This window comes from Petromyzon marinus, chromosome 1 (assembly GCF_048934315.1).
Source record: "Petromyzon marinus isolate PM22_M1 ecotype Great Lakes invasive population chromosome 1, UKy_Petmar_22M1.pri1.0, whole genome shotgun sequence".
Lineage (NCBI taxonomy): Eukaryota > Metazoa > Chordata > Hyperoartia > Petromyzontiformes > Petromyzontidae > Petromyzon > Petromyzon marinus.
This window is the reverse complement of record NC_133667.1, coordinates 5,844,186-5,872,061: the sequence shown is the minus strand read 5'-3', so window position 1 is coordinate 5,872,061 and position 27,876 is coordinate 5,844,186. Positions and strand designations below refer to the sequence as shown.

At 46.5% G+C, this 27,876-nt stretch overlaps 2 protein-coding genes across 2 annotated transcripts; both read right to left on the bottom strand.

Annotated features, from left to right (window-relative positions):
• Positions 1-914: 914 nt before the first annotated feature.
• Positions 915-22,752, bottom strand: LOC142925127 (zinc metalloproteinase nas-4-like). The gene is made up of 9 exons (XM_076068043.1): positions 22,733-22,752; positions 21,922-22,109; positions 19,240-19,327; positions 12,746-12,903; positions 11,603-11,679; positions 7,984-8,020; positions 7,613-7,679; positions 5,691-5,800; positions 915-928 (listed from the first exon to the last, which is right to left on the bottom strand). Exons 1-9 carry the CDS (start codon positions 22,750-22,752, stop codon positions 915-917), a joined length of 759 nt encoding a protein of 252 aa, XP_075924158.1.
• A 777-nt stretch (positions 22,753-23,529) lies between these two features.
• LOC142930537 (embryonic protein UVS.2-like) lies at positions 23,530-27,388 on the bottom strand. The gene is made up of 4 exons (XM_076073198.1): positions 27,322-27,388; positions 26,916-26,949; positions 25,301-25,414; positions 23,530-23,671 (listed from the first exon to the last, which is right to left on the bottom strand). The coding sequence occupies exons 1-4, from the start codon at positions 27,337-27,339 to the stop codon at positions 23,550-23,552; spliced, it is 288 nt and encodes a 95-aa protein (XP_075929313.1). The 5' UTR covers positions 27,340-27,388; the 3' UTR covers positions 23,530-23,549.
• Between the last annotated feature and the right edge of the window lie 488 nt (positions 27,389-27,876).

Genomic DNA, 27,876 nt, shown 5'->3' with positions numbered 1-27,876 from the left:
GGACTTTAAGAAGCATTGTCTGTAAGTTTGTTTATGTTCTTATAATACTGGGAATGCTGTTATAATGTTAGGATTGCCGTTATAATGCTGTAAAAGCGTTTATAATCCTGTTAAATTGTTATGATAAATATGAGGCCTACTTAACAACGAAGCCTGCCACTTGCATTATTGTGAATGTTACTTGTAATTGAATAAGTCGAGTCAGACTTGTACCATGTAACTTTAATGCAATCTTGACAGCAAGGATGAAGAAGTATGTCATTCACAGTTCAGTGTTATGTGCAGCACTGTACATTTAGGCTGCAGTATGGTGAGTACACGATGTGACCTTATTTAACACATTAGCTTATTCTCTTGTATAGCTATTCAGTGCTAATGGAGGTGCCTGGTCCATCCAGGACCTATTGTTGAATTTCATGCTATCTAAGACAATGTTATTATGATGCAGTGTTCATTAATTCTATTGATATTCCAAGTATTAACAGATGCTGTATTTTGTGCTGTGTTTTTACATCAGTTTTACCTCGTTCAATTAATTAAATACGTTTGGAGTTGGATGTTCACCCTGGCTCTGCAGGTTTATTGAATGCGAGGTTAACTTCTTGGATAGTGGTGCAACGCAGCGCACAGCGAGGCCGAGACGTTTACATTTGCCTCATCTCTCCTTGTTCTACTCTCGCCTGTCACATCAATCCTATACCTGGGCCTACCACAACACAGGAAAATATTGTAACACATGCTGGCGACAAACCGTTGTTTGTGATAAAGTAGTGAAGCAATGCTCTGGCTATTGGAGTGAAAACAGAAACAGGTCCAGCTGGATAGGAGAAAGGGGTTATGAGTGAAGCACTGACAGTAAAAGGTTCACCCTGTGATGCTGGTGTGTGCAGCACCTCCTAGAGAAGCGTTGTGCCTCAGTCCACGTGCTCTGGACAAAACGGGGCCCAAATGTTTTCAATATTTACACCCTGCAGCATTCTCACTTAGCATTGTCTTTTAGCAACCTACGTATGTTCCTGAAATGTGCCTCTGTTTTCACTAATCATATGATCTGACAGCATTTGTTCACATTAAGAGCAAGGAATACATGCATGGATTCTGGAACACTTTCCTTGGAAGAGTTTAATTATCAATAATAATGTTTTATTGCAAGCCATACAACAAGCTGATGCCACATAGTGCATGAAGTGTGACATAGCAATGATGTCACACAATGACATCATCACTGTCACACGTAATATGACTTGCTTTTCACGTTTGTTTTATTGCAACGTTTTGGACGATGCTTTCATTGATTTGGCCAGTTTTCTCCAGGGCAAGTCCTTAATATCAACACCACTTTATACTAAAATTGTATCCATAATGGATTACCTTTACTGGAGTTATCATGCACTCTTCCCCTCCCTATTAGAGACAGACAAGGTTTAAGACTTGATTTGAAGCTTTCGTGACTGCAGGAATCCATACTCTTTGGTTCTTTCAGTAAAGTCACGTTGGTATATTATTTTATTTTATAGCAACGTTTAGTCGGGATGTGTTAAAATTAATTAATAAATACAAATTCCCCATTATGTTCCCATCCCTCCCCTCTTATGCAGTTTCCTGACGTGACATAATCGATATTAGCAGCCATTATCAATGCACTGTGGGTTGAAGGTTTCCACAAGACATCGTCATCTCTCACCGGTCCATGATGCAACAATTCACCTGCATCTGCATATTGCTCCATGTCCACAGTGGATGTTCTCTTGGTCGTGTTACATTCCTTGGCTGCCACTCCATCATTATTCATGATCATCGGTTAACTTTTTTTAACAGTTTGAATGAATATTCTTAGTTCTTTCGGTAAAGTCACGTTGAAGGTAAACAATAAAATAATAAAATATATATAAAACAATAAAAATTCTCACGACGTTTCGACCATAACACAAACGGTCGTCTTCAGGTGTGTCGGTTTGCATAAATTTATTTATTTTTAAACGGTGTATTTATTTATAAAAAACGTTAGCACCACGCGCAGCGATTTGGCAGTTTATTTAGAAGGACTAGTCCATCTATGTTCTGAAAAGAGGAGGGGGGAGACGAATTTTTTTTTTTAATGTATGCTGTCTGAAAGCCACTGTAAGCGTGAACAATCAATTAAGACCTGAAATGGTTTATCAAATCTTTCCAATGATTGCTAAGCCAGAATCCATCTTCTCGGTTGAAATTGTCTCTGTGCTTGTATATGTGGATAGCCTCATGAACGAATCTCTCATGGTAGCCAGATGGCTTACAAAGAACCTCTGTCTTGGAAAAGTCAATGTCATGTGAGCCTACTGAATTATAACAATGATCTGCCACGGCCGAGGTGTTGGTCCTACCGTGTTTAAGGTCTGCTTTGTGTTCACGAATGCGGTCCGAGACATGGCGTTTGGTTTCTCCAATGTAACTACTACCACGGAGGCAACTTAGTTTGTAGACACCAGGGTATTGTATGTCCGGAATCACATCTTTTACAGACGGAACCAGATCACGGATTTTATTTAATGTGTTGAAACGGACCTGGATCTTGTGTTTATTCAAGATTTTGGAGATCTTTTTTGTGATCCCCGCAATGTAGGGTAAAGTGATGGTTTTGAAAGGCTCCTCAAGAGGGTCCTTCTTCATGGTTTGAGTGATAGCTTTGCGGATTGTATAGTCGGAGTAACCATTAACCTTAAGAGCTTGGTGTACGTGCTTGAGTTCACTGCCTATGTGTTCCTGGTCGGATATGCATTGGGCTCTATGATACAGAGTCTTGATGAGAGAATTCTTCTGTGATGGATGGTGGTGGGAATCCGGTTTCAGATAAGCATCCGAATGGGTAGCTTTCCTGTAGACAGAGTGGCTCATTGAACCATCAGGTCTCTTTTTAATTAGGACATCCAAAAAAGGTAGCTTGCCATCTCTTTCGACTTCCATGGTAAATCTGATGGCTGGGTGTATGGAATTGATGTGGTCGAAGAATTGGTCTAGAGCAGGCCGGCCATGTGGCCAGATGACAAAAGTGTCATCCACATACCTCTTCCATAAGGTTGGGCGCAGAGTGGCAGTCTGGATGGTGTCAGTCTCAAATTTCTCCATGAAAATGTTAGCTATAACCGGAGATAGGGGGGAGCCCATTGGGGTGCCCTCAGTTTGTTTGTAGAAAGTTCCATTCCAAGTGAAGTATGTATTGGTTAAACAGTGTCTCACCAGGGGGGGTACCTCAGTGTTTAGTCCTTGATGAACCAAGTCTTCAATGATTGCAATGGTGTCAGGTACAGGAACCTTGGTGAATAAGGAAACTACATCAAAACTGACAAGCAGGTCGTCTGGGGACAGGGAAATACCCTTGATTGTCGATACCAGGTGAGTAGAATTTTGTACCGCAGAGGTGGTTTTTCCAGTGAAAGGACGCAGGATTTCAGACAAAAAACGAGCCAGTTTGTAGGTGGGGGAGTTGATAGTAGAGACGATGGGACGAAGGGGTGTATCTACTTTATGTATTTTTGGTAAGCCGTATAATCTAGGTGGCCTGGCAGCAGAAGATTTCAACGAAAACTGTTTAAATTGATCAATTAATGCGGTTGAATCAGAAATTATTTTGTTGGTTTGTGTGACGAGGCTGTTGGTGGGATCGCTTTTTATTTTTGTATAACTACCATCGTCGAGTAATTCTTTAATTTTGTTGTTGTTGTATTCTTTTTGATCCATGATGACAGTAGCATTGCCCTTGTCAGCTGAGAGGACTACAATATCATCCCTCTTTTTTAATTTACATAATTCAAAACGCTCATCTTTGCTGAGGTTGCTCACTGGCATCTTAGCGTTTTTGAGGGTTGCAGCGATTTCAGATTTTGCTACGTCTGCAGCGATGTGACCCAGGCCCCTGAGAGCAACGTCTACTTGGACAATTATATCATTAACTGGTATGTGTTTAGGTGTGACTGCAAAGTTTAGACCTTTAGCTAAAACGGATTTCAGACCATCGGAAATAGAACTGTTACTGCGATTAATTACGACTTTGTTAACGTCTAACTTTTTGGTGTGTGGGTCCGGTCTTTTGTTGAAGAGGAGGTTAAATTTGGAAATCAGGTTGTCCTTACATTTGGTCGACATAGTAGCAGCTGAAGAGGCAGTCATATTGTCTACATGTTCCCAATCCGATGTGGACATTGTTGCCGTCAATGATAAGTGTGATTTGTAGAGTGTCTTGTCTAACTGATCTAGTTCGGTGCGTATAAGTCTGATTTTTTCTGAGATAAGAGCTAAGCTAGTTTTGAAAAAAATTCGTTTCGCATTAGAAGAAGTTACAGCAGCAGAGGTCAGTGTAAATGCGATTGGTATTACCCCAGAGTCGCGGCATCTCTTCAGGAAGGTGAGAGACTCGATCAGCTGAGCCTTCTTATCCCGGAGTTTGTTGAAGGATCTTAAAGTTATGTGAAAACCCTCCCCGTAGAGGCGGTTAAATTTTTGATTTAAAGCTTTCGTGACTGCAGTAATTCATATTCTTAGTTCTTTCGGTAAAGTCACGTTGAAGGGAAACAATAAAATAATAATATATAAAACAATAAAAATTCTCACGATGTTTCAACCATAACACAAACGGTCATCTTCAGGTGTGTCGGTTTGCATACATTTATTTATTTTCAAACGATGTATTTATTTATTTATAAATAAACTGCCAAATCGCTGCGCATGGCGCTAACGTTTTTTTATAAATAAATACACCGTTTAAAAATAAATAAATTTATGCAAACCGACACACCTGAAGACGACCGTTTGTGTTATGGTCGAAATGTCGTGAGAATTTTTTTATTGTTTTATATATATTTTATTATTTTACTGTTTCCCTTCAACGTGACTTTACCGAAAGAACTAAGAATATGAATTACTGCAGTCACGAAAGCTTGAAATCAAAAGTTTGAATGAAGTCATTAACGAGCGCGTTTTCTATAATCCATGTGCGCTGCACTTCGTTGTGCCTTTCCATGTAATTCCAAAACATGCATCTCTCCATAATTCTCTGCATATTTTACATTTTTGTTCCATTTATATTTTTAATTACCTAGGTTTCTGGACAATATGTCCTCGGATAGTATTCGCTGATTAAAAACTCTCAAAGCACATGTTATCATAACGTTTATTTTTCCAAAATCACTCCAACCTGCACTCATCCGCTTCTACTTCATCATTATGATCTCGGTCATTTTAAATAACTGTCCCCAGTGCTCACACCCTGCTCTGTGTTCCAGTTGTGTTCCTCCAGCAGGTATCTGACTGTCTAGCGAAGCTGTTGTACATCACCTTTGTTTTGCTCAATTGTCTTGAGCCCAACTTTGCAACCTTTGCCATTAAGTTATTGTAAGATTTCCTGCTGTTCATTCCCATTGGACATAATAATGGATATGCAATCAGTACATCTGAGATAGTAATGCTTTTGTTTCTCCAATCCAATTTTCAGAAAATAACTTCTAATGATTCTATAAATAACTTGGACAAAAGCTTGTCAGCTTTTCTGACTCCCCTGCACTACCTATGTTGGTACTTTATCCATAGTAGAGGATTTTTTAAATCCATGTAATCTTAGTGGCTGTTTCAATTTTCTGAGTGGTTTTTATGATTTCAAAGCTCAAATAATCTAACTAGAATGTAATTGCACGAGAACCCCAGATCACCAAACATACCTGAACCACCTTCCTCCTTAAACACTTTCCACAGCATCTCATTCTCAGGGCGGTCTTGAGACAGGGTGTCCAGCAGGCTCTGCAGGCGGGGCACTGAGGAGGCGTCATACCTGACAAGCAGATAAACAAAACGTACATAAAATAACTATTTGTTTACAGCTAAGGCCCACGAAGCTATATAGCTCATTTTCACAAGCGACCTGGCTACAAATGATCACTAAACAAAGTGGCTTATCATGTGGACATTTATAGCAGCCAAATACTCTAAATGCATGTATCTAAATGTGGAGGGAAAAACCAGAGGACCCGGAGAAAAATCCACACGACCAGGGGAACAACATGCAGACTCCAAATATACAGGTGTCAGGGTTGAGATCAAATCAACGACCTCCTGTATACCAGGTGAGGTAGTTAACATCTCGCCACTGTGATAGTGAGTCAGCAGTGGTTATAGTAATAAAATAACTGCAATCAAGCACGACACTAATAATGATTATGAAGGGGCTTTTACAAGTCAAGGAGTCTCCATGCTCACTTGTATGTATGTTGAACTTCCTTCGCACTGTGGCAGACATTAAACATTCCTATGCGTGAGGTCAGTGACTCCATAAGATGACACAAGGGTACTCTTTTTATTGGCTACCGAGGAGTGATGGCTGATTTAATCCTTCACTTTGAACTGAAGATTTTAAATATTTCCAAAAGTGAAGGGATTTCTCAGTTACATTGAGCGCATTCCTTGACGATACACACTTACCAAACACAATATGCTATCTTAAGCAAAGCACTGCAGAAGAGGCAGGGCATTTGCTTTTATATTTAGCAACCAGATATAAGTTGGTGTTATCAAATGAGCCATCACAGAGGTAGCCGTATTGAGTAAATAACGGTGAATGCAGGAGCTCTGGAGCCCCGGTGACGCTACACAAGGTAACAACTTCTAACGCCCATTACCGATGCCCAACAAGTAGCAGAAAATGCATGGGAGAAGCCTTTAACTTTTCTTGAGCCCTCAGCAGCACAACAAAACACGCAATCTCGTAAAACACGAGGCATAATAAGGGTTTAATTTATTTCCCAAAATTTATTAATGCATTTGGGCTTTTAAAATACAATTTCAGAGCCTTTGACAAACGAGGATGAACGCGCATGTAGCACAGTCCATTCACCAACCCGCACTGATGAGTGTGGTGAAGTATGGTTAAACAAACTCCATGACCTACATGGCGTGAGGAGGCCTTCGTTCAGCAGAATAATGAAAAAGGGCTGGGAATGATTACATATTGTTACACAGTCCCCATAATGCAACGTGTCCATTCCACATGTGGCCTTCACAGCGATCTCTCTTAAATGTGCAACTAAACACGTAACTTGAAGTTCCGCAACACAAAGAAACGATTAGATTGGCCACTAAGAAACTAGACCCAGCAGCTGCTAGAGGCTCAGATTAAGAAACAGCTCTAGAACCAAGGACAGGAAGGAAGTGTAGCAAGCATCTGCAGTAAAACTCCTTTCAAAACAAGGTACATCAAACGTTCACGACTCTACAGCAACTTGGAGTTGGAACACAGAAGATTCCTTTTGTTGCTCAATAAATGTGCACGTTACACACATCCATAATATCTGCTCCTTAACTTGGCACCTTGAACAAGGCAGACTGCGGCAAGCACTGGCACTCTCACATATCTCCACAGAGCTCCAGAACTACGAGGTGACATGACAAGGCACAGAATGTACTCTGTGGATAGACTCGCCCCACCAAAGGAACATGGAGTGTCCATTTCTGGCTCAGAGCTGTAACAGACCAGCACTGCACTATGCTGATATGAATGTTCAAACACTGACTCGAGGAAATGGCTTGGCCACACCTCGTGTATGGGAGTGGGTCGGTGCAAACAGCCCAAGTGAGAGCAGCGCCTCACCAGCGGATCTCCATCAGCTCCTTGATGAGGTTCCTAAGGGGGTCTGTTTTCTCCTTCCACTCCAGCCCTATCAGGGCGAGACGTAGACTCCAGTCACGAGTTTACACAACGAGGGTTCGTTCACTTTACGATGTGTTAGATTCCGTCTGCACGTCACCCTGGTCCCACCTTAACAGCAGCCACAGGGGGTATTTACTCTGCATTTTACCTCAAACACAAAATACACTGCAATGTGGTGCTGGAGCAGCGTCGAGTGTTTTGCTGAGAGCGAGCAGGCGCGAGCGTTCATCACAATGGGAGTCTCCCTGGAGGGTAGCACAGCCACCAATGCAGCCGGCACCGCGTGGCGCGAGCGTCACGGCAGCCATTACCTCTCTTCTTGGTTTCCTCGTCTACTTCTTCTTTTGTCTTGACAGAGGAAACACGAACACAGCGGTCACATTATTCTGTCAACAGCAGAACTTGTAACCAGCAGTGTACACCAGTTAACGAGAATACATATGTAACGTTATTACTGCAGTCATAATGCTAATTTACTTGACATAAACATAGAGCAGTAATTAAAATGACTCAACAGTAGTTACATTACATATTGGACACTTTCTTAACACCACAACTATAGCCGGTCAACTTAACAACCTGGCATGCGAATGGAGTACTGGGGAAGGTATTCCCCCACTTAGTATCCTATCCTCCAGTGAATATGTCTTAAATGTTTTATAGTGTAATGTGGAATTTTTTTTATATTTACTACAATTAAAATATTGAATATTACAAAATAATACGGAAACAAACATTCATAACTCCAATGTAATGTATAAATATTATATCCAGTAGATTTTTTAATAACCTAACATTTTTAATGTCACTCTCTTCCAAATATCGAAAAAACACTAAAGTATATAACACATTGACTAAACATATAGCGATTGTGTGTTTTGCGAAAGCTTGTGCCTGTGTGTAACTTCTAAAATGTAGCTGTTGTATTTTTGAGAATATTTTTGTTTGTTATTTCTAAATGTTTATATTTATGTAAGCCTAGATTGGTAAAAGCTCCGTTGCCTGCTTTAAACATGCCTTTCCATGGTCTACAAATGCCTTTTCATTGTTTCCCGCACCTCCGATTCACACGGTTGGCTATGTACAGTGTGAAAGAAGTTTAACATACAAACATACAGGTATGAAGGTAGAGGGAATTCTTGAGCATTTTCCATAATATCACCTGTAGCATGTATCACAATAAAATTATAATATATTTTTGTAAAATTGTAGTTGAGAAACAAAAGCGAAAATACGTAGGCTTTCGTGACCAATATCATCCATAATAAGAGGTTTTTGGGTTAGATCGCATAAATATATACATCTGTCCTCTACGCCTCTATATAAAGAATGAAACAGTTAGACTTCTCCACAAATCTGGTTGTCGCCTGATGAAGCAAGTTGTAATTACTGGCGAAACGTCGTACTCAGATTGTAATTGTTGTGGCTTCGCTCTCCAACACACCGGTGTGCTGTACTAGTGACGAATTGGCATGTTCTGTTTACGTGACAACCCTTACTAGTTGGCTGTGTCGGGTGGAGGCGGGTTTTAACGACACATTTATATATTAACGCGATCTAACCCAAAAATCCTCTTACATAAAAGCCAAAATGTTGTTATTATTACCTATGGGACCTTTTTGGCAGTATCAAAAATTATGAAAAATAATAGGTTTTACCCTTTTTGGTAATAAAACAGGTTTTGAGATGTTCAAACACCAAATAGATACCTTTTGCAAGGCATCAAGTTTGCATTAACAACACGTACTTGTGGCAAACGAACATGCATTGTCTTGGAAACTGATTGGCCTACACCAGAGACAGCCTGCTGTATGGCATTGCCTTTCATCATTGCTTTGGACATGACGAGTTTGTATGGGTTTTGAAGCTATTGGAGGAAACTGGAGAACCCAGAGGAACGGATATAAACTCCACATGGAAAGTTGGGAATCAAACCCAGGCCCTTCTTGCTGTGAGGTATAATTGTGACTTCTGCACCCCACTGTAGAAAATATTTTCAATCTCCAATTTGCTGATGACATCGTGATGATGACAACCAATGGAAGTGAGGTACAGGGAATGCCAGAAGAACCTGATTAGGAAGGCTGTGAGTGGTCAAGATAAATATGAGCAAACCAAATGTGACGTACAGCAATTCCATAAACAATTGGAAACACCTGTTGGAAGAAAACAGATCAAAGTAGGAACACTTAGTACAGTTGTTGAAGGTGAATCGGGATCAACATGATCTAACAAAGAGGCAGACAATAGCAGGTTGCAGTGCTTCTAAAACATGAATTGGATAACGAAAAGGACCATGCAACACCAATGTACCTAAAGAAGAATGGTGTTAATAAGTGGGTATTATCTGCTATGCCTTGTGCACCAGAAAAGTTGACATTGACAGACAAAATGTAAGAACATGGAGAGGTGCATACTTGCAACTCTATTCCGATACAGAAAGAGGAACAGGGATTACAAAACACATGTGGACTGTGAGGAAGAGGTGGGTGGGCTGAGGTGATGGCCGGTGGTCGAGATGAACGGTGGAGGGGCTGCTGGTTGAGCGAGCGCGCCCAAGAGGACCTCAAACAAAGAGATGAAGCGGTAGAGTCAGCTGGTGTGCAGCTGTGAGATGGATTGTAGCATCGAGACTGAGAGAAACTACTGCGACAGCTTAGGAAGGCCTTCACGCAGCAGTGGATAGATAATGGTTGCTGATGGTGACCAAGTATAAAACCACACTTTGTCTCCAATTGGCATGAGACTGATAAGCGCTTATCAGCAGATGTTTTCAAATTGTTAAAAGCTTTGCATTACAAAATGTTTACTGTTCAGGATGTTGTCTTCACTGCACTGTAAAAGTACGGAGCTGCCTAGGGAGCCACAGAGTTGAATGTTGGAGCAACAGCTGTGTTTGGGAGCAGAGCGTGGGAACCTCTGCTGCACTGCGTGGCTGGACGCTGTCACGATGATGCCATCAGCAAATAGGAGACGTTCAGATGATTTCTGTTGATTTATTCCTCTGTTTTTTTCCAATTCAGGTTTTTGGGATAAAACATCTCCAATGTTGCTGTAAAGAACTGTGTTGAAAGCCTCTCTCCTTTGCGTGTGTGTTTGAGGAAAACCTCTCTAAGATGGACTCAAGTCAGCTACGATTCAGGTCGAGCTACAGAGGCTTAATTAAACCCCCAAAAGCTCTGACTGCAGCACTGTCCGTGCGCTTGTGAACCTGCACGCATCAAGTTGCAGCATTCTGCAGTGAATTGCAACTTTGAATCACTCAACGAGTAGGAGTTAGTGACGTTAGGAATCACCCGGTAAGAACAGGGTGCAGTTTGATTTCATAGGTAATGTAACTCTCAAAGGGAACATCCCCGTGATGCATTGGGTGGAGTAAAACCCCAGCTAGTCGGACTTATAGGGTAGCCCTGGTCCGGCTGGCTGACAAGTCTGGCTAGTTGCACATACAACCATGTTAAGCAATAAAAATCTATGAAACATGCATTTCAATGCTAGATATAAATCCAGAAAAAAATATCTGGACTGTATTGATGGTGCATTGTGCTGCAATGACCTCACCACTGAGTTGTTGTGAAGCCCTCTGAGAATGATACAGAGGACACAAAACCAAAGAGAGACAGCAAGAGACAACGAAGGAGGAGGGAGCCAGAGGCAGGGCTCAAGGGGGCTAAACCCTGCAACACAACGCCACGCAGACACCAGGCGTGCGAGAGCGTGCACTGTGGCCATGCGCTGAGGTGGCACAGGAGGCAGCACAGGTTTATTCTATCACTTGCACTGGTCTGGCTAAGTGCAACATCCAGCTAGCTGGGAATTTACATTATTAAAATTGTGTTTACACATATGCCTCGTGTTTTTTCGTGGTGTAGTAATGGATTACACATTTAATTCCATCCCCATGCTTTGCTACAATAGACAAAGTGTTACCTTCGCCTTCCAAACGCCGACGCGGCTGTCCAGCGGCGCCTCCTCATCAGCCGAGATTCTGCTCCTCCTGACCACCGCTGCCGACACAGAGACAGGGCCAGGTGAGTGCCGACACAGAGACAGGGCCAGGTGAGTGCCGACACAGAGACAGGGCCAGGTGAGTGCCGACACAGAGACAGGGCCAGGTGAGTGCCGACACAGAGACAGGGCCAGGTGATTGCCGACACAGAGACAGGGCCAGGTGAGTGCCGACACAGAGACAGGGCCAGTTGAATGCCGACACAGAGACAGGGCCAGGTGAGTGCCGACACAGAGACAGGGCCAGTTGAATGCCGACACAGAGACAGGGCCAGGTGAGTGCTGACACAGAGACAGGGCCAGGTGAGTGCCGACACAGAGACAGGGCCAGGTGAGTGCCGACACAGAGACAGGGCCAGGTGAGTGCCGACTCAGAGACAGGGCCAGGTGAGTGCCGACACAGAGACAGGGCCAGGTGAGTGCCGACACAGACAGGGCCAGGTGAGTGCCGACACAGAGACAGGGCCAGGTGAGTGCACACGAGGGGGGGGCAACAACTCCACAACTCCACGGCACAGCGCACGGCCACGGAGCGACGTCTGAAGTTCACGCAGCCAGAATTCCTCACGCCACTGAGAAGCTTCCATAGCAATATCCAACACACATCCTACAATGGATTCCCTTCTCAGCAGAGCTCTTACAAACAGCCTGGGGAAGTCGAGGTATATTGTCTCTTTGTCAACAGTGCATCCGTAATTAGAATCACCACAGTAAACTCACGGCAAGTTTCACATGGAGAGTGTTGCTAAATACTACGAGCGTTGTTGGGTTTTAGTCACTTATGTCAATCATATTATGGTGGGTGTGCCACAATACACAAGACAGGATCATATTTTTTTTAAAACATTCATATTTGGTTTAAGCCAATGGCAATAGTAAAATATGTAGCTTCTTATCACAGTTTGGGTATGGTTGTGAAAGGGACTGTTGCATTCATTCAGGGTTGGAGTCACCGTGGAACCAAAGAGAATGCTTCGGAGGGATGGACGCACAGCTCATCACGAGACCCCCGGTCCTCACTAAAACCCAACACAGAGGCCAACGGCGTAAACCACGCGGCCCAACCTGCGGGAGTGGCGTCCACCTCCGCCTCGTAGCCGTACAGCTTCTGCACCTTGACAACGTCGCAGGGACTCAGTGAGTGGCTCTGTCCCATTTGCAGCATGGACAGAACGTCCCTGGGGATGATCGTTGGGTTGCGCTCATCCACAGAGCCTGCCAACCTGCAAGATACACGTGCTCAGCCTGCATTCATAGCAACAACTACAGCTACATACACATGCACTCATACACACAGCCTACATAAACCCACTCATACACAAAGCCGATATATACACAGCCTAATAAACTCACTCATACACAGCCAACACAACAAAAACAACAACCGCCATTCACCACTAAGTGGCGGGGACGTCACCACGACGCTTGTACCTTGAGGCCACGTGAAGTGTCGAACGCCCGCCAGCAGGATGTCACGGGGCAGACCGAGGTGCCACGGGTCGACTGACTGAGATGACTGGCTGATGCACTACCTGTGCCCCCTACTGTGCCAACTTGCTGTGCTTTAGCCACCTGGCGCTCCACTCGTTGTAGTGAGCGTCGCTCCTCCGCCCTCCGTTGTTGTTAGAGGGCGACTGCCTCCAACTGCCCAGCAACGTATTTCACGAGCCTCCTCCACAGAGGCCGATCTTGACACCGCTGGTATCAGTCATCGACAAGTCCACTCAGCTCCACATCCTCCTGTACCACATCACTCCATCTCTTCTCTAGCCCATTCTGCGCCCGTTTAGCCCCGTCTATCCGACTGAACAAAAGCTGTTTAGGGATGCGGTGACTGGGCATGTGGGCTACATGACCCAGACAACGCAGCCTAGCCTGCCGGAGGAGCTCACCAATGGGACTTGGCCCAGATCTTTCAAGGATGTGAGCTCCTCACATAATCCAGCCTGGTTAAACCCAGGATGGATCGTAGGCAGACCAGTCTAAATGTTTCCAATCGGCAAAGATGCTCCATTAGGGGGGTCCACGTTTCGCAAGTGTAGAGAAGGGAGGGAATGACCGAGGCCGAGAAGCCTTGAAGCTTCGTGTGGAACGACAGACCAGGTAGCTTCCACACAGTGCTACGCAACTGATAAAACGATAATGCAGCTCGACTGATTCTGATTGAGACCTCTACTTTCAAACTGGAGCCGGTCATGAGCACACTGCCCAGGTATGGGAAACTCTCCACCCTCTCCACAACTGATTGGGAGTTGTGGGGGTGGAGTGCCCAATGGTACAAAATACCCAGGCAGGTGCTTAGTTTTGGTGGGGCTGATGGTAAGGCCCCACCTCTGAGTGGCACGCTCCAGTTTCAGCAGCAGCGCCTCCAAGTCCTCCTCTGAGTGAGCGGCAATTACCAGATCATCGGCATACATAACGTGGTTGACCAATAGGGAGCCATCCCTTGACCGCACCCGGGCATCGATCAGCCTCCCATTGTTATCTGTACCAGATGGAAATTCCTCTGGTACAGCCATCAAAGGCTTCACGAACTACGTGGTCGAAAAATGTTAAATAATGTGGGAGCCAGAGGACATCCCTGTCGTACCCCAAGGTGTACAGGGAATGGTTCCGACTCCCGGCCACGTAGTTTTACCCGGGCCCACTCACCATCATGAAGGTCCTTAATGATCGTGAGCAGAGGGTCAGGAACTCTGAAAGCACAAAGAACAACCAAGAGCCCAGGCCTACTGATGGTATCATAGGCCTTGACCAGGTCAATATAGCAGAGATGTAGGTCTTTGTTGGAATTCCTTACACCTCTGCTGTAGCAAACGGACAGAAAATATGGCATCTGTGCAGGACTGCCCTTTCCTGAAACCACATTTGGGCTCCGCAAGCCTCTCCTCAGCGTGCCTGGCAAGGCGATGTTGAATAATCCTTGCCAGGACCATTCCCGGCACACTGAGTGAGATGCCCCTGTAGTTGTTACACAGTCTGTGCAGTCCCCTTTCTTAAAGAGGGGGACCACTAGGGCATCCTTCTAATCCTGCGGAACTCGTCCAGTGGCCCAGACTGTTGTTATGATGTCATGTAGGGCAGTCTGTGCACAAACGCCACCCTCCCTCAGCATTTCGCTTGGGAGAACATCTCTGCCCAGTGCCTTTCATGGTCTCAGACTCTGAAACGCCTTTCGTACATCCTCAACAGATGGCACCTCAGCCTACATAAACCTACTCATACACACAGCCTACATTAGCACACTCATGCACACAGCCTATACACATATTCTTGGTTCTTTCGCTAAAGTCACGTAGATAGAAAACAAAAATCTAAATTTAAAGCAAAAAACCCACGCCGTTTCGATCACAACATAAGCGGTCTTCTTCAGGTGAAGATAAATGCAGCTGCTTATAAGAAATGCAGCTGCTCATAAGGGCTCCAGAGTGAGTGGGTGGGGGAGAGGGCTTCGCGATCATACAATGGGGGGGGGGGGGGGGGAAGAAATGGAGATAAAAGAGCTGCGAGAGAGACAGGGGGAGAGAGAGGGGGTGGGGCAGTGGGGCAGAGATAGGGGGGGAGAGAGGGGTAGAGATGGGGGGAGGGAGGAATTGCATCTCGGTATACAGAACTCCAGCTGTACCTGCGGCAGCAGTTACATTGGGGAAACCAAACGACATGTCTCGGACCATGTTCGTGAGCACAAGGCAGATCTGAAATACGGCAGGACCAATACTTCTGCCATAGCTGATCATTACTTTAATGCAGCTGGCTCACATGAAATGTATTTATCTAAGACGATGGTACTTTGTAATCCGACTATCAACTGTAATTCGTTCACGAAGCCATCCATATATACAGACACAAACACAATTTCAACCGAGACAACGGTTTTAAACTCAGCAATCATTGGAATGATGTCATAAACCACTTTGGGTCATGATTTGAATGTGTTTCCTTGTCAACCTCCACCGTCAGCAGTGTGGATGGGCGTGGCAAGGTGCAATTCCCACCCATCCCATCTATACCCTTCCCCCCTTATCTCACCATTCCTTTCAGCTTTCATCCCCATTCTTCCCCCCATTGTCTCCTCGCACAGCCCTCTCCCCCGCCCACTCACTCAGATGCAATTTCTCCCTCCTCCCATCTCTACCCCTCTCTCCTCCCCCCCTATCTCTGCCCCACCCCCTCTCTCTCCCCCTGTCTCTCGCGCAACCCTTTCCCCCGCCCACTCACTCTGGGGCCCTTATAAGCAGCTGCATTTGAAGGCTTGCCCCCTCTTTTTTCCCTACCTGAAGAAGACCACTTGTGTTGCTATCGAAACGTCGTGAGTTTTTTGCTTTTAATTTAGATTTTTAATTTCTCTCTACGTGACTTTACCGAAAGAACCAAGAATATTAATCCTGCAGTCACGAAAGTTTTAAGTCTAAATTTAGCCTATACACACATAGCCTATTCAACCCACTCATACACACAGCCTACATAGCACACTCATACACAAAGCCTATATACACACAGCCTAATAAACTCACTCGTACACACAGCCTACAGAGCACGCTCATACACAGTTTATATACACACAGCCTAATAAATCCATTCATACACACAGCCTACATAGCACACTCATACACACAGCATATTTGCACACAACCTAATAAACCCATTCATACACACAGCCTATTTAAACACAGCCTAATAAACTGACTCAGACACACAGCCTAAATAGCAATTTAACACATAGGTTTTTGTGACCAATATCATCCATTACTGGTCGAAACGTCGTACTCGAATAGTAAACATTTTGGCTTGGCTCTCCAACACACCGGTGTGCTGAACTAGTGACGAATTGGCATGTTCTGTTTATGTGACAACCCTTACTAGTTGGCTGTGCCGGGTGGTGGCGGGTTTTAATGACACATTTATATAATTACGCAATCTAACCCAAAAAAACTCTATTATGGAAGCCTAAATAGCACTCATACACACAGCCTACATAAACACAGCCTAAAAAACCCACTCATACACACATCCTACATAGCACATTCATATACAGCCTACATACACAGACTACATTAACCCACTCATGCACACAGACGACATATCACACTCATGCACATTGCCTACATAAACACAACAACACCCAACATTCGTCACTAAGTGGTGATGACGTCACCATGGCGCTTGTGCCAGGCCAGGTGCACTTTGAGGCCATGTGAAGTGTCGAAGGCTCGCTGACAGGAGGTCACGGGACAGACCTAGGTACCATGGGTTGGCTGACTGAGATGACTGGCAGATACACCACCTATGCCCCCTACTGTGCCAACTTGCTGCATTTTAGCTGCTCGTTGTTGTGAGTGACGCTCCTCTGCCCTCCGTTGTTGTTGGAGGGCGACTGCCTCCAACTGACCAATAATGTTCTTCACAAACCTCCATCCATAGAGGCCGATCTTGAGACTGCTGGTGAACTTGCCAGTCTTCGGCAAGTGGAGCTGGGTGAACTTACCAGTCTTCGGCAAGTTCACTCAGCTCCACATCCTTCTGCGCTGCATCAGTCCACCTCATTTCCAACCTGTGTCGCACCCGTTTAGCCAAACAGAAGCTGTTTGGGCATGCGGTGGCTGGTCATGCGGGCTACATGACCCAGCCAAAGCAGCCTCGCCTGCCGGAGGAGCTCACTGATGGGACTGTGCCCAGATATGGAGTAATGTTACGTGGTGCCACGACCGTGGAGCAACTCCGCAAGCGCCGCGACTCCCTCCCGCCCCCCGCACTAAACACATACTCGCATGCAGTGCACCCACGTAGTGTCCTGGAAGAGGGTTGCCTGGCACATCGGGTTTAGCTCCTAGGGGGAGAGTCCCATGGTTTCCCGGTGCCAGGAGATTGGCCGACCCCCACAGGCCAGGTTACATTGCGGTGCCCCTAAATTGGCTGAAAATTGTATGGGTGCAAAAAGAAGAGGTTCCCTGGGCCAACCGCAATGAGTTACTCACAACATTGGGGGGAGGACAGAGGGTGGCATATTAGGCGTAAAGAGCAAAACCGGAGGCTCAAACTACTGGGCACGGGAGAACAATGAGTAAGGGGTAGAAAGAGCAAATAAACCGAAGGCACGAACTAAGAAAACGATGGGTGGAGGCGTAACGAATGCTCCAGGTGAGGGCAGGGTCTCAGTTGTAAATTTAAAGGTAGGCGCGTGATTGGCTGCATGACGTGACGCCCCCCCCCCCCCCCCCCCTGAACCTTTGAAGTTTAGAGAATAAAGGTGGGAGCCCCGAGACAATTGGGTTAGTTGTCTACAATCTCCGGGCCATCACGACCCACTCCCTGCCTGCCGTCCTGCCTCTTCAAGCCGCTCACAGCATCCGTGTGATACCAGCAAGTGCTGCTGCGAGGCAGTGATTGGGCAAGTCTTCTCTCGTCCTTCTCCCTCCGACTCGCTCAGCGTCCGTTGGACGCCACAAGTCCAGTTTCAAGGTACGTGGTAGGACATTTGAGTAACTGGTTTCATAGGCAGAGTTACGCAAGGCTCTCCTCGCGAAATATTCCTCCTCCAGGTAATGCATATTGGCGCCATTAATAAACTCTAGTACAGAATATCGGTGTAGCGTGATTTCTGTGTGTGTGGGCAGAACCTTGGCATAGTGTCTGTGATCTGTGTGTGGCGCGTCTGCGTGGAGAGACGGTGTGCCCGGCGTGAGCACGAGCGCAGGGCTGCAGTGAGGGGGTGATTTGAGCATGCGCGTGAGGCGCGTGTACTGCAGCACACACGGCCGCCATCGTTTAAGCGTGCTTGCACTCGTGTGCGTGTTGACACAGCGCGCCATACGCAGCGCATTTACACAGTAGAAATCGCGTTAACGGTGAGGCATGCCCCATAGCCCTGTCCCAGCCGTTCCTTTCCCACTAGCATTAGCCTCTGTTTGCACAGTGGATTAAGGCTTATCCACCGGGGGGTAGGTGTGCATATTCATACCACCGCCACTTCTGTTGATTAGCTCCTTGGCGTGTGCGGGATAACCTCAGCGGTGGTAAGGGCTCGTGTGCGTGTTTACACAGCGCGCATTACCCAGCGAGTTTACACCGTGTGTTTGCATTACGATGCCGGGTCCTTTGGGGACCGTAGCGATGGCCGTTGGGGAAGCAAACGCCTATAGATATTCATACAGCCACCGTTTCTTTTCAGTTTACATCAGCATTGCGGGCATGCAGATTAGGACTTAACCACCCAGAGGGGCGCATGCATATTCATACTGCCGCCATTCCTTTTGGCCAGCCAGCTTTGTGAGGGAAAAACGCGCCTGCAGGGGCGCGCGCGTGCATACCTCTGTGTTCGTTTTTATGTGGTGGGGTACGTGTGCGTGGGGGAAATAACCCCGGGCAGTGGTGAGCCAGCTGAGTAGCGATGTCCCTCAGAGAGGGTGCTGGAGCGGGGGGGCCGATCACCTGATCGGCGGGGGTGCGACGAGTGGCAGCCGAAGAGGAGGAGGGAGGAGTGAAAGGGGTGGACGTCGCTCCCTGCCCACTCACGGGGAGCGGGGAGGTGGACGTCAGCCCCCACAGTTACACACACGTACATGCTGTAGTGCATGATGGAGCTGCAGTCGTAGGGCGCTGCCAAATCTTGTTCGTTTGATTTGATGTCCACAATCTGATCTCTCCATTCTGTAAACAATAAGACAAGCACGTGGTGTACAGCATCACCGTTGCTAATGCCACTACCACAGTACAACATCTGTGAATGGTCCTCTAGCATTACTCAGCATCTTTGTTTCACTACCACAGTACAGCACCTGAATGTTCCTTCAGCATTACTCGGCATTATTGTAATTGAAAAAATATTTATACATTCAGAATGCAGGGTGTGTTTATTCCAGCTGCACTTTATTTAACCTGATTACCAAATCGCCACAATGTGCCCACTCCCATCAGCTCTCAGAAGCTAAGTTAGGCTCAGGCCTGGATAGTGCTCGGGATGTGCGACCACCACGCATCCAACATGTGTAGTAGGTTTCGATTTAAAGCTTTCGTGACTGCAGGGATTCATCTTCTTGGTTCTTTCAGTAAAGTCACGTAGAATGGAAATAAAATAATACAAATAAAACAATAAAATACAATTCTCACGACGTTTCGGCCACAACACAAGTAGCCTTCTTCAGGTGAAGGAACAGAACTGTCGGGACGAAAGCGCTTCAATGAACACTGCTAAGCTTGGCAGCGTCTTTTACGCTGGGTGGGAGGAGCAGAGCGCCTTGACAAAGGAGTTTACATATCAACAGAATAATTTAGCATTGAAGTAGCTGTGTTAATGTGTTGCATTAGCAGGGTGTTAAAGTCAGAAATTAGCATGTAACTGGGAGATTAGCATGATGTTAGTGTGAGGGATTAGCATGTAACTGGTCGCGGAAGTAGCTATGTTAAAGTCAGAGTTTACATAACAACAGAGGCATTTAGTATATTGAAGCTAAAAAACTGCAACTACCCAACTATCATACAATAAGCCAATGTGAAAGAACTAAGTATAAACTACATCAATATAATCAATGTACTTAATATATTCTTCAATAAGTTGAGCTATTAACATAAAGTAACTGGGTATACACTACACTATATAATGAATAACATATAGTAAACTGATAAAAAAACTAAAATATAAACTACATCAATTCACTGGGCTCACATGACATTGACTTCTCCAAGACGGAGGTTCTCTGCAAGCCATCCGGCTACCATGAGAGATTCGTTCATGAGGCCATCCACATATACAAATACAGAGACAATTTCAACTGAGAAGATGGATTCTGGCTTAGTAACTATTGAAAAGACGTTATAAACCATTTCGGTTCTTGATTGATTGTATTTTACGGTGACTTTCAGACCGCAGTCCATTCGTTGGCACTGCCTCTTAATACCTTTCAGACAACGGTCAATGGTATGGTTTATAGCATGTTGTATAATAATAAATAGTATAACAGTGTAATGTTTAACATAATTCATAAGGCAATATATAGTATCGTAATTGTATAGTGAATATACAGCAGTGTGGTATACAGTAGGGTTGGTAGAATAATACATAGTGTAATATTACAAGTCTAATATTTTATAGTCTAAAGTATAGGGTAGTGTATAGTAACGCATTGTATAATTCAAGGGTGGGGTTTGTCTATGGCAGTGTATATTACGGTGTATAGTCGTGTAATGTAGAAAAAAGTTTAGTTGGAGACATATCAATATAATGCATAATGTTAGAGCTTACATTGGGCTGTGTATACGATATTATACAATGTAGTTTAGATTGGAAGGTATAACATTGTAATGTATAGTAGTCTAGTTTATAGAATAGTTGTAACGCAACACAGGACAGAGCAGCGCATTGTGGCTGTTTCTCTCTCTCCCCCCTCCTCCGTTCCGAGCATAGATGGACTCGTCCATCTGAACAAAACTCGTCGCTTTCCGTGGTGCTAACGTTGAAAAGAAAAAAGAAACCGCCACTTTTTTCGACATAGAATTGTAATGTATAATGACTTATTGTTAGTAGCTCAGCTGTTTGGAGAGTATATTGAGTTTATTGATAACATTGATGTAGTTTATATTTTAGTTTTTACCAGTTTACTATATGGTATTCATTATATAGTGTAGTGTATACCCAGTTACTTTATGGTAATTGTGTCCCATTGCATCTCAGCCCTGCCTTCTCTGTCTATTTAAGACCTTGACACAGGGATGATGCTTCAAAGTGTGCTTGTCTCTCTCCATGTGTCTCTGTGCTAACTCGTTCTGCTTGGATGTCTATATATGTGTATGCGGTCTGTATATTTAAAAAAAAAATTCACACTTAACTTTAAATTTAGCAATCTTTGAAATAGCATAATCAACCAGACCATGCGTTAATTGTGTTTTGACCGACCGTCTGTGTTGCGTTATATGGTTTCCAAATTTTGCTAAACCCTGTTTGATTTAGTGTGCTCCCCCGTCTCTCTCTATATCCCCTGTTGTATCTGTGTCTGTATATATATCTGTGGTTATGTGTCTCCTCTCTCTCGTAAATTTAGCTCTTCTGCACCTGATGATGATTGCTTGTGCTGCAATCGAAACGTCGTACGCTATTATGTAATTTTATTATTTCTTATTTCTACGTGACTTTACCGAAAAAAACAAAGAATAAAGTATGTTTTATGTTGATTAAACATCTCTGTCCACAAAATATCTTCACCGGGCAGACCGTGGCTGCTGAGGGTGATGCTGATGATATATTTGACCTTCCTTGATGTTCTCTGGCACTACCCAGACGTGGTCGTCGCGGTCGCTGCGGCAGTGCTCGTGCTGGAAGCCGAGCGCGTGCATCAACTCGTGCAGAACTGTGCCCTTGGTCACCTTGCCGGGCTCCAGGGACAGCGGCTGCTCCCCCCCCTGCTTCCCCAGCAGTGACCAGCTCTTGCTGAGAGGTCTAAAGGAAACGAGGCACGAGAAGTTTCATCACAGATAACAAATATTATTTATCCAATGTAAACCACAAATCTCTTTCGCATAACAATCTCATGTGACCTGTCATGTAATGGCTGTTCTGGCGAAGGTGTTGAAAAATCTTCGTTTAATTTTCTCTGCGAAGGCCTTATTTAAACCCTGAACAATTACTACTGCTGTACAAAGCAAACATTCTGCATAGGTTGGAGTACTGTTGTCATATCTGGGGTGCAGCACTCAGTTCCTGCCTCGCTGTTCTTGGACACATTCAATGTAAAGCTGTCAGGGTGATTGATAAACCAGAACTCACTCATTCACTTGTTGCTGACTGCTTGGCGTTTTGGGCCTGTGCTCAACAACCGTGTTAAATACTCTGGTTCTTTCGGTAAAGTCACATAGGTATAAAGTAAAATAAATCACGACGTTTCGGGCGCAACACAAGCGTCCATCATCAGTGTTGTGCCCGAAACGTCGTGATTTATTTTATACCTACGTGACTTTACCGAAAGAACCAAAGAGTATGGATTCTTGCAGTTACGAAAGCTTCAAATCAAGATTGAACCGTGTTAAACATAAATATATTGAAGTCCCCATTATCTTCATTGCCGCACCGTGCTACCACCCATCAGAGTCCCAGCACAGGGAGGTGAGTGGCCATGCCAAACGCAGAAAATGCATTGGCTCCAATAAATCCTAACGAGTCAAGTAAGGGGGACACGGTGCACCAATAAGATCACAATGATGAAACACACAACGCAAGGAGAGTTTGGGAAGGGAATTATGCCATGAAGAACAAAATGCTGTTTATGAATGGGGAGGTCTTCCTTCAGTGCATGCCACTGGGCACAAACACATTCACAAATGCTACCGAACACAACCATTCACAAAGGCTACTGCAACATAAACACGGCATAGCACAGAGGAGAGTGTAACTAAGCACATCTTGCTGAAAGCTCAAAAACTGTGCAGACGTTGTCTTGTTTACACGAGTACCACGAGAGAGTGAGTGAATGATGGGAATAGAATGGGAGTTAATGATGGGAGTGAATGATGGGAGTGAATGTTGGGAGTGAATGATGGGAGTGAATGTTGGGAGTTAATTATGGGAGTGAATGTTGGGAGTTAATGATGGGAGTGAATGATGGGAGTTAATGTTGGGAGTGAATGATGGGAGTGAATGATGGGAGTGAATGTTTGGAGTGAATAATGGGAGTGAATATTGGGAGTTAATGATGGAAGTGAATTATGGGAGTGAACGCTGGCAGTTAATGATGGGAGTGATGATGGGAGTGAATGATGGGAGTGAAAGTTGGAAGTTAATGATGGGAGTGAATGTTGGGATTGAATGATGGGAGTGAATGCTCGGTGTGAATGTTGGGAGTGAATGCTTGAAGTGAATTATTGGTGTGAATCTGTAAATCCCTCACCCGCCCAAGTCCTGGATGTGAATGAAGTCCATTTCGCCTGCGTGGGGTTTGAACTGGACGCACGTTTTCTTCTCAAACTCTTGTGTCGCCCGCGTGATCGCCTCCACGTCATAGTCGTCTGACAAAAGCAGAACACCCAAGTATATTTATTACTGGCGCACGAGTGATCTGTACACTTACACAGTGTCAGAGTCACTAATACCGCATTAAAATCCACTCATATGCAGGGCCGTACCCTTAGAGCCCCACTCTGACACGAAGGAACTTGATTTGGAAGCAACAGCTCTCTCTCCTCGCTTTGACATCGCCATGAGGAGCCACTGAGATCCTGGGGTCCACACCGGGTTTCAACCACCCTGATAAAACTGGGCTCTCAAGGATAGTGAGTTAATGGTCTCTGCCTGATCACCAATGACTGTCATCAAACTGCATCGCATTGTAATTGGGATTTGACCTAAACGGGCATACATGGGTATATAACCGCAGTGATGAATGTAGGCACCCCTGTGATGTCATGAGATGAACATGGCAGGAGCGAGTGACGTGCATTGTGGGGTGCAGGAGGCTGGCTTAAGGGGCGTCGGCCGCCAAGCAGCGATCCCCCCGGCGCTCCGTGCCATGCCACTCCATGCAGCACCACGCTGCGTTGTGCCGCTCCCTATGACCGCTCCACACGGTCGCTTTGTCTATCAACGCAACACACTAATGGCCCCGCCGCTATGCTCCTGGGATCTACACGGCCGGGTGGCCCTGTGGTCGAAGTGCACTGCACGCAATAGGAAGCCTAGCTCTCAACCACAATCTGGTTGAGGATCAACTCAGCCCATCATCCCTCTTAGGTTAATAAAATTAGACGCGTCAACACTGGAGGGAATGTGGAATTTCCACCACTGCTCATTTCAGCAGCGATGCACCACTGGTCCTTAGAAGAGAAGGTGCTCTCATTGACTTGGAATGACGGGGAGTCCTGCCTGCCCCAACTGCTTGAGACCCAGCCGTGCCCCTGGCCACGCCGGTGTCTTTGTAAAACGCATCACAGGGAGTGCACTTCAGCATGGTGTTTCTGTGCCACTGCACGTGACTGTATGGGGCTGGTTCTCCAGACATGTGACCTCCACTGAGTAACACTCGTAGTAGTCGCATTACTGCCAATCACGTGCCCGACTCTGAGTGAAACTCTCCTGGTACACGGCTGGCGTGGTGAGAATCGGTACGGTTACAATGGACATCACGGTCTAGCGGAACCCTGGTGAAGCTGGCCACGGTGCGGAGCGGTTGTGTCTCCCTCTCGCGCGGGAGCCGTGAGTGGTCGTGTGATGTCGTGAGATGGATTTACACACGAGGCACGGGACACACCGTCGCCTCACTCGTGCCTCGCTCGCTCTTTACGAGCGCCTCACACCTCGCTCGCACCTCGTTGGCGTATCACTCACACTTCACTGGTGCCTCAAAAGCATCTCGCTCGCACGTTACTCAGTCCTTACTAGCACCTTGCTCACACTTCACATGCATATTAATAACACCTCACTGGGGAATGAATGCCTCACAAAACACCTCAATCACACTTCACTCGCGTATCAATAACGTCTCACTTGCATATCAATAACACATGGACCAGTATCAACAGTGAACTGGATTCAGAGCGATATTGTAGTGATTACACTGAAACATAAAGGAGGAGATGAGTGCATTGTCAACCCTGCAGCACGGAGCAGAATCAGCGCGCTGTGGTGCGGGAGGCACTCACAGAAGGCAGTGGAGAGCTTGTACGGGACGTACACCTGGCCACCCGGGCCCTGGGGCCAGCGTCCCACTCTGCCTGCGGAGACGCCGTCCTTGACTCCACAAGGCGAGGGTGCTCCTGCCGAGACATGGCACACGGGGAGGGCTCCAGCACGCGCTCCAGAGCGCCGCTCTCACCACAGCGGCAGCAGCGGCACGGCGAGCGAGCGTCTCCGCGTAACGGCGACATTCACCACCACCACAGCCCTGCAGCACCCTCAACCAGCACAGCAACTCTGCTCTCTCAGCCAGCGACGAGGAACACACCTGGGAGTGTGGTTCAAGGGTCACTGCATTCTGTGCTCTAGGGAACGGTAATGGAGGGGCAGATCGCTGACAGCCTGTGGGGTGGTAGTTGCCACGTGGTAGCTGCGCGAAGCAGTCTGGCTACTTCTAAGGTGTGATGAAGCTTCTGGTGCAGGAAAACGTCAGAGCAGCTGGAATGCGCAAGAGGCTGCTTCGCCCTACAGTTTGGTGATGTGTGTCTCTCTCCTTTTCATCACTCAAGTGATTGAGTGATGTAATAGGTTTCAAAATGTAGTCAGAAAAATAACACGTGTTTAAATATCTGCATAGGTGTCCTGAACAATGCTTCTGGTATTCAGGAGTTTTAATACCAAGGGAAAAATGTGTTCTTGTAGCAGGGGATAGCGCTTGAACGAGTGTTGCATTCAATTTACTTTCACATTTTTCAATAACAGTGCAGGTTAACCTGGAGCCACACTTGTGTACTACAGGGAATCACTGCCTGCACCTGAATGCGTTTGTAGTGAGTCCAACTGAGTCGCAGACGTTGTTCTTCAGTGGCAATAGATTTATTCACAACACGTATATACAAAAGGGATAACTGCCCCTTTACCAGATACAGCCTAGGGTGGTGACCAACCAGCTAACTACTCTATACGTAGGAGTTGTTACAGCTATGATGGACCAGACCCTCACTCGGGTCCCGGGCCACGTGTTGGTGCCTCTTCAGACGTAGGATGTGGAGCTTCCAGCTTGTAGAACGAAGCGACCCCGGTCCCTCTCAGGGACCCACCTTATATCCTCCCGGGTCGGGGCCGGCTCCGCCCTCGGCCTCACCCACCTTCGCGAGCATTCCAGCTCCCTCTCGATCCCTCTCGAGAGCTCTCCCCGGACACGTGATCACCCCCGAGCCCCCCCACCTGGGGGCCTCTCTGTGGACACTCCGAATCACGTGTCTACAGGGTCAACCAGAATGCCATGGCCTGGGGCAACTGTGTCCCTGGGCTGACACTCTCCCGCTCCCCTCTGTGGGAGCCCGCACTGCACTCCATGCGTGGTGCCCACACTATCCCAGCGCTCACCAAGCCCCGCTAGGGCTGGTACCACACCCACCTACGGTGTGTACGCGATGCATCACACGCCGTGCTCTGCTAGAGCCGGCCTTACTCAGCAACACACACGATGCTGTCTGCGATGTAAGTACGTCGCACACCACGGCCCTCCCGGGCCAGCACCACACAATGACATCCCAATGTCACTACACGTTCATTGCAGACATGGCTATCGCCTAAGTCAGCTGCTTAAAACTGAAGAATAACCAGGATTGTGAGTACCTCTCATGCTGATTCCCTTCACCTCCTGGCGCAGCTGCAAAACAAAGACAGACAGCTGAGTCAACACAAACGCACGTGACGGCTGCTCTTGCTCAGAGCCACTGCAAGCGCTGCTGCAGGTTGTAGAGAAGAGGTGGCGAGGTGTGCACGTGGACAGCCCTCTATCACTCCACTGCTGGATGAGGGCCACTGCACACCGTGCGGGCTCTGAGGGTTATTGGACCAGACTCCACCACGCTGGTCAATGCGGGTTTGTGAAGCATACACGTGGACACATAGAAGTACAGTACAACAATGGGTTTTGCTGCACTGCCTGTTGCTGCCCATGACGTAGCCCCACAATGAGGCACAGTGGCTAGTTATGAACGCAGCCCTGACGACACCACCCGTGCGTTGATTAGGGTACCTTGGTAAACAATCTCATCGCGTCTTCCTTCGTGCAGGCACCAGCATCTCTGTGTGTGGTACCAGCTCCTGCTGTTGCTCCTGCAACAACAACAACAACAACCGCCATTCGCCAATAAGTGGCGGAGACGTCACCACGAGGCTTGTGCCAGGCTATGTGCACCTTGAGGCCACGTGAAGTGTCGAACGCCCGCTGGCAGGAGGTCACGGGGCAGACCCAGGTGCCACGGGTCGACTGACTGAGATGAGTGGCTGATGCACCACCTGTGCCCCCTACTGTGCCAACTTACTGTGCTTTAGCCACCCGGCGCTCCGTTCATTGTTGTGAGCGTCGCTCCTCTGCCCTCCGTTGTTGTTGGAGGGTGACTGCCTCCAACTGCCCAGTAGCGTCCTTCGCGAGCCTCCTCCACAGAGGCTGATCTTGACACCGCTGGTACCAGTCATCGGCAAGTCCACTCAACTCCACATCCTCCTGTACCACATCACTCCATCTCTTCTGTAGCCCATACCCCTCCTCTTTAGCCCCCTAGATCCGGCCGAACAAAAGCTGTTTAGG

Coding starts and splice junctions, on each gene's coding strand:
- LOC142925127 (XM_076068043.1), bottom strand. CDS start 22,752: ATGGGTGGTAGCACGGTGCG. Junction 22,110..22,732: donor ATGGGTGGTAGCACGGTGCG/GCAATGAAGATA, acceptor CGTTTCCTTTAG/ACCTCTCAGCAAGAGCTGGT. Junction 11,680..12,745: donor GGTGGACGCCACTCCCGCAG/GTTGGGCCGCGT, acceptor CTGTGTCGGCAG/CGGTGGTCAGGAGGAGCAGA.
- LOC142930537 (XM_076073198.1), bottom strand. Junction 25,415..26,915: donor GAAGGGAATCAGCATGAGAG/GTACTCACAATC, acceptor ATGTCTCGGCAG/GAGCACCCTCGCCTTGTGGA. Junction 23,672..25,300: donor CAAGCTCTCCACTGCCTTCT/GTGAGTGCCTCC, acceptor TGCTTTTGTCAG/ACGACTATGACGTGGAGGCG.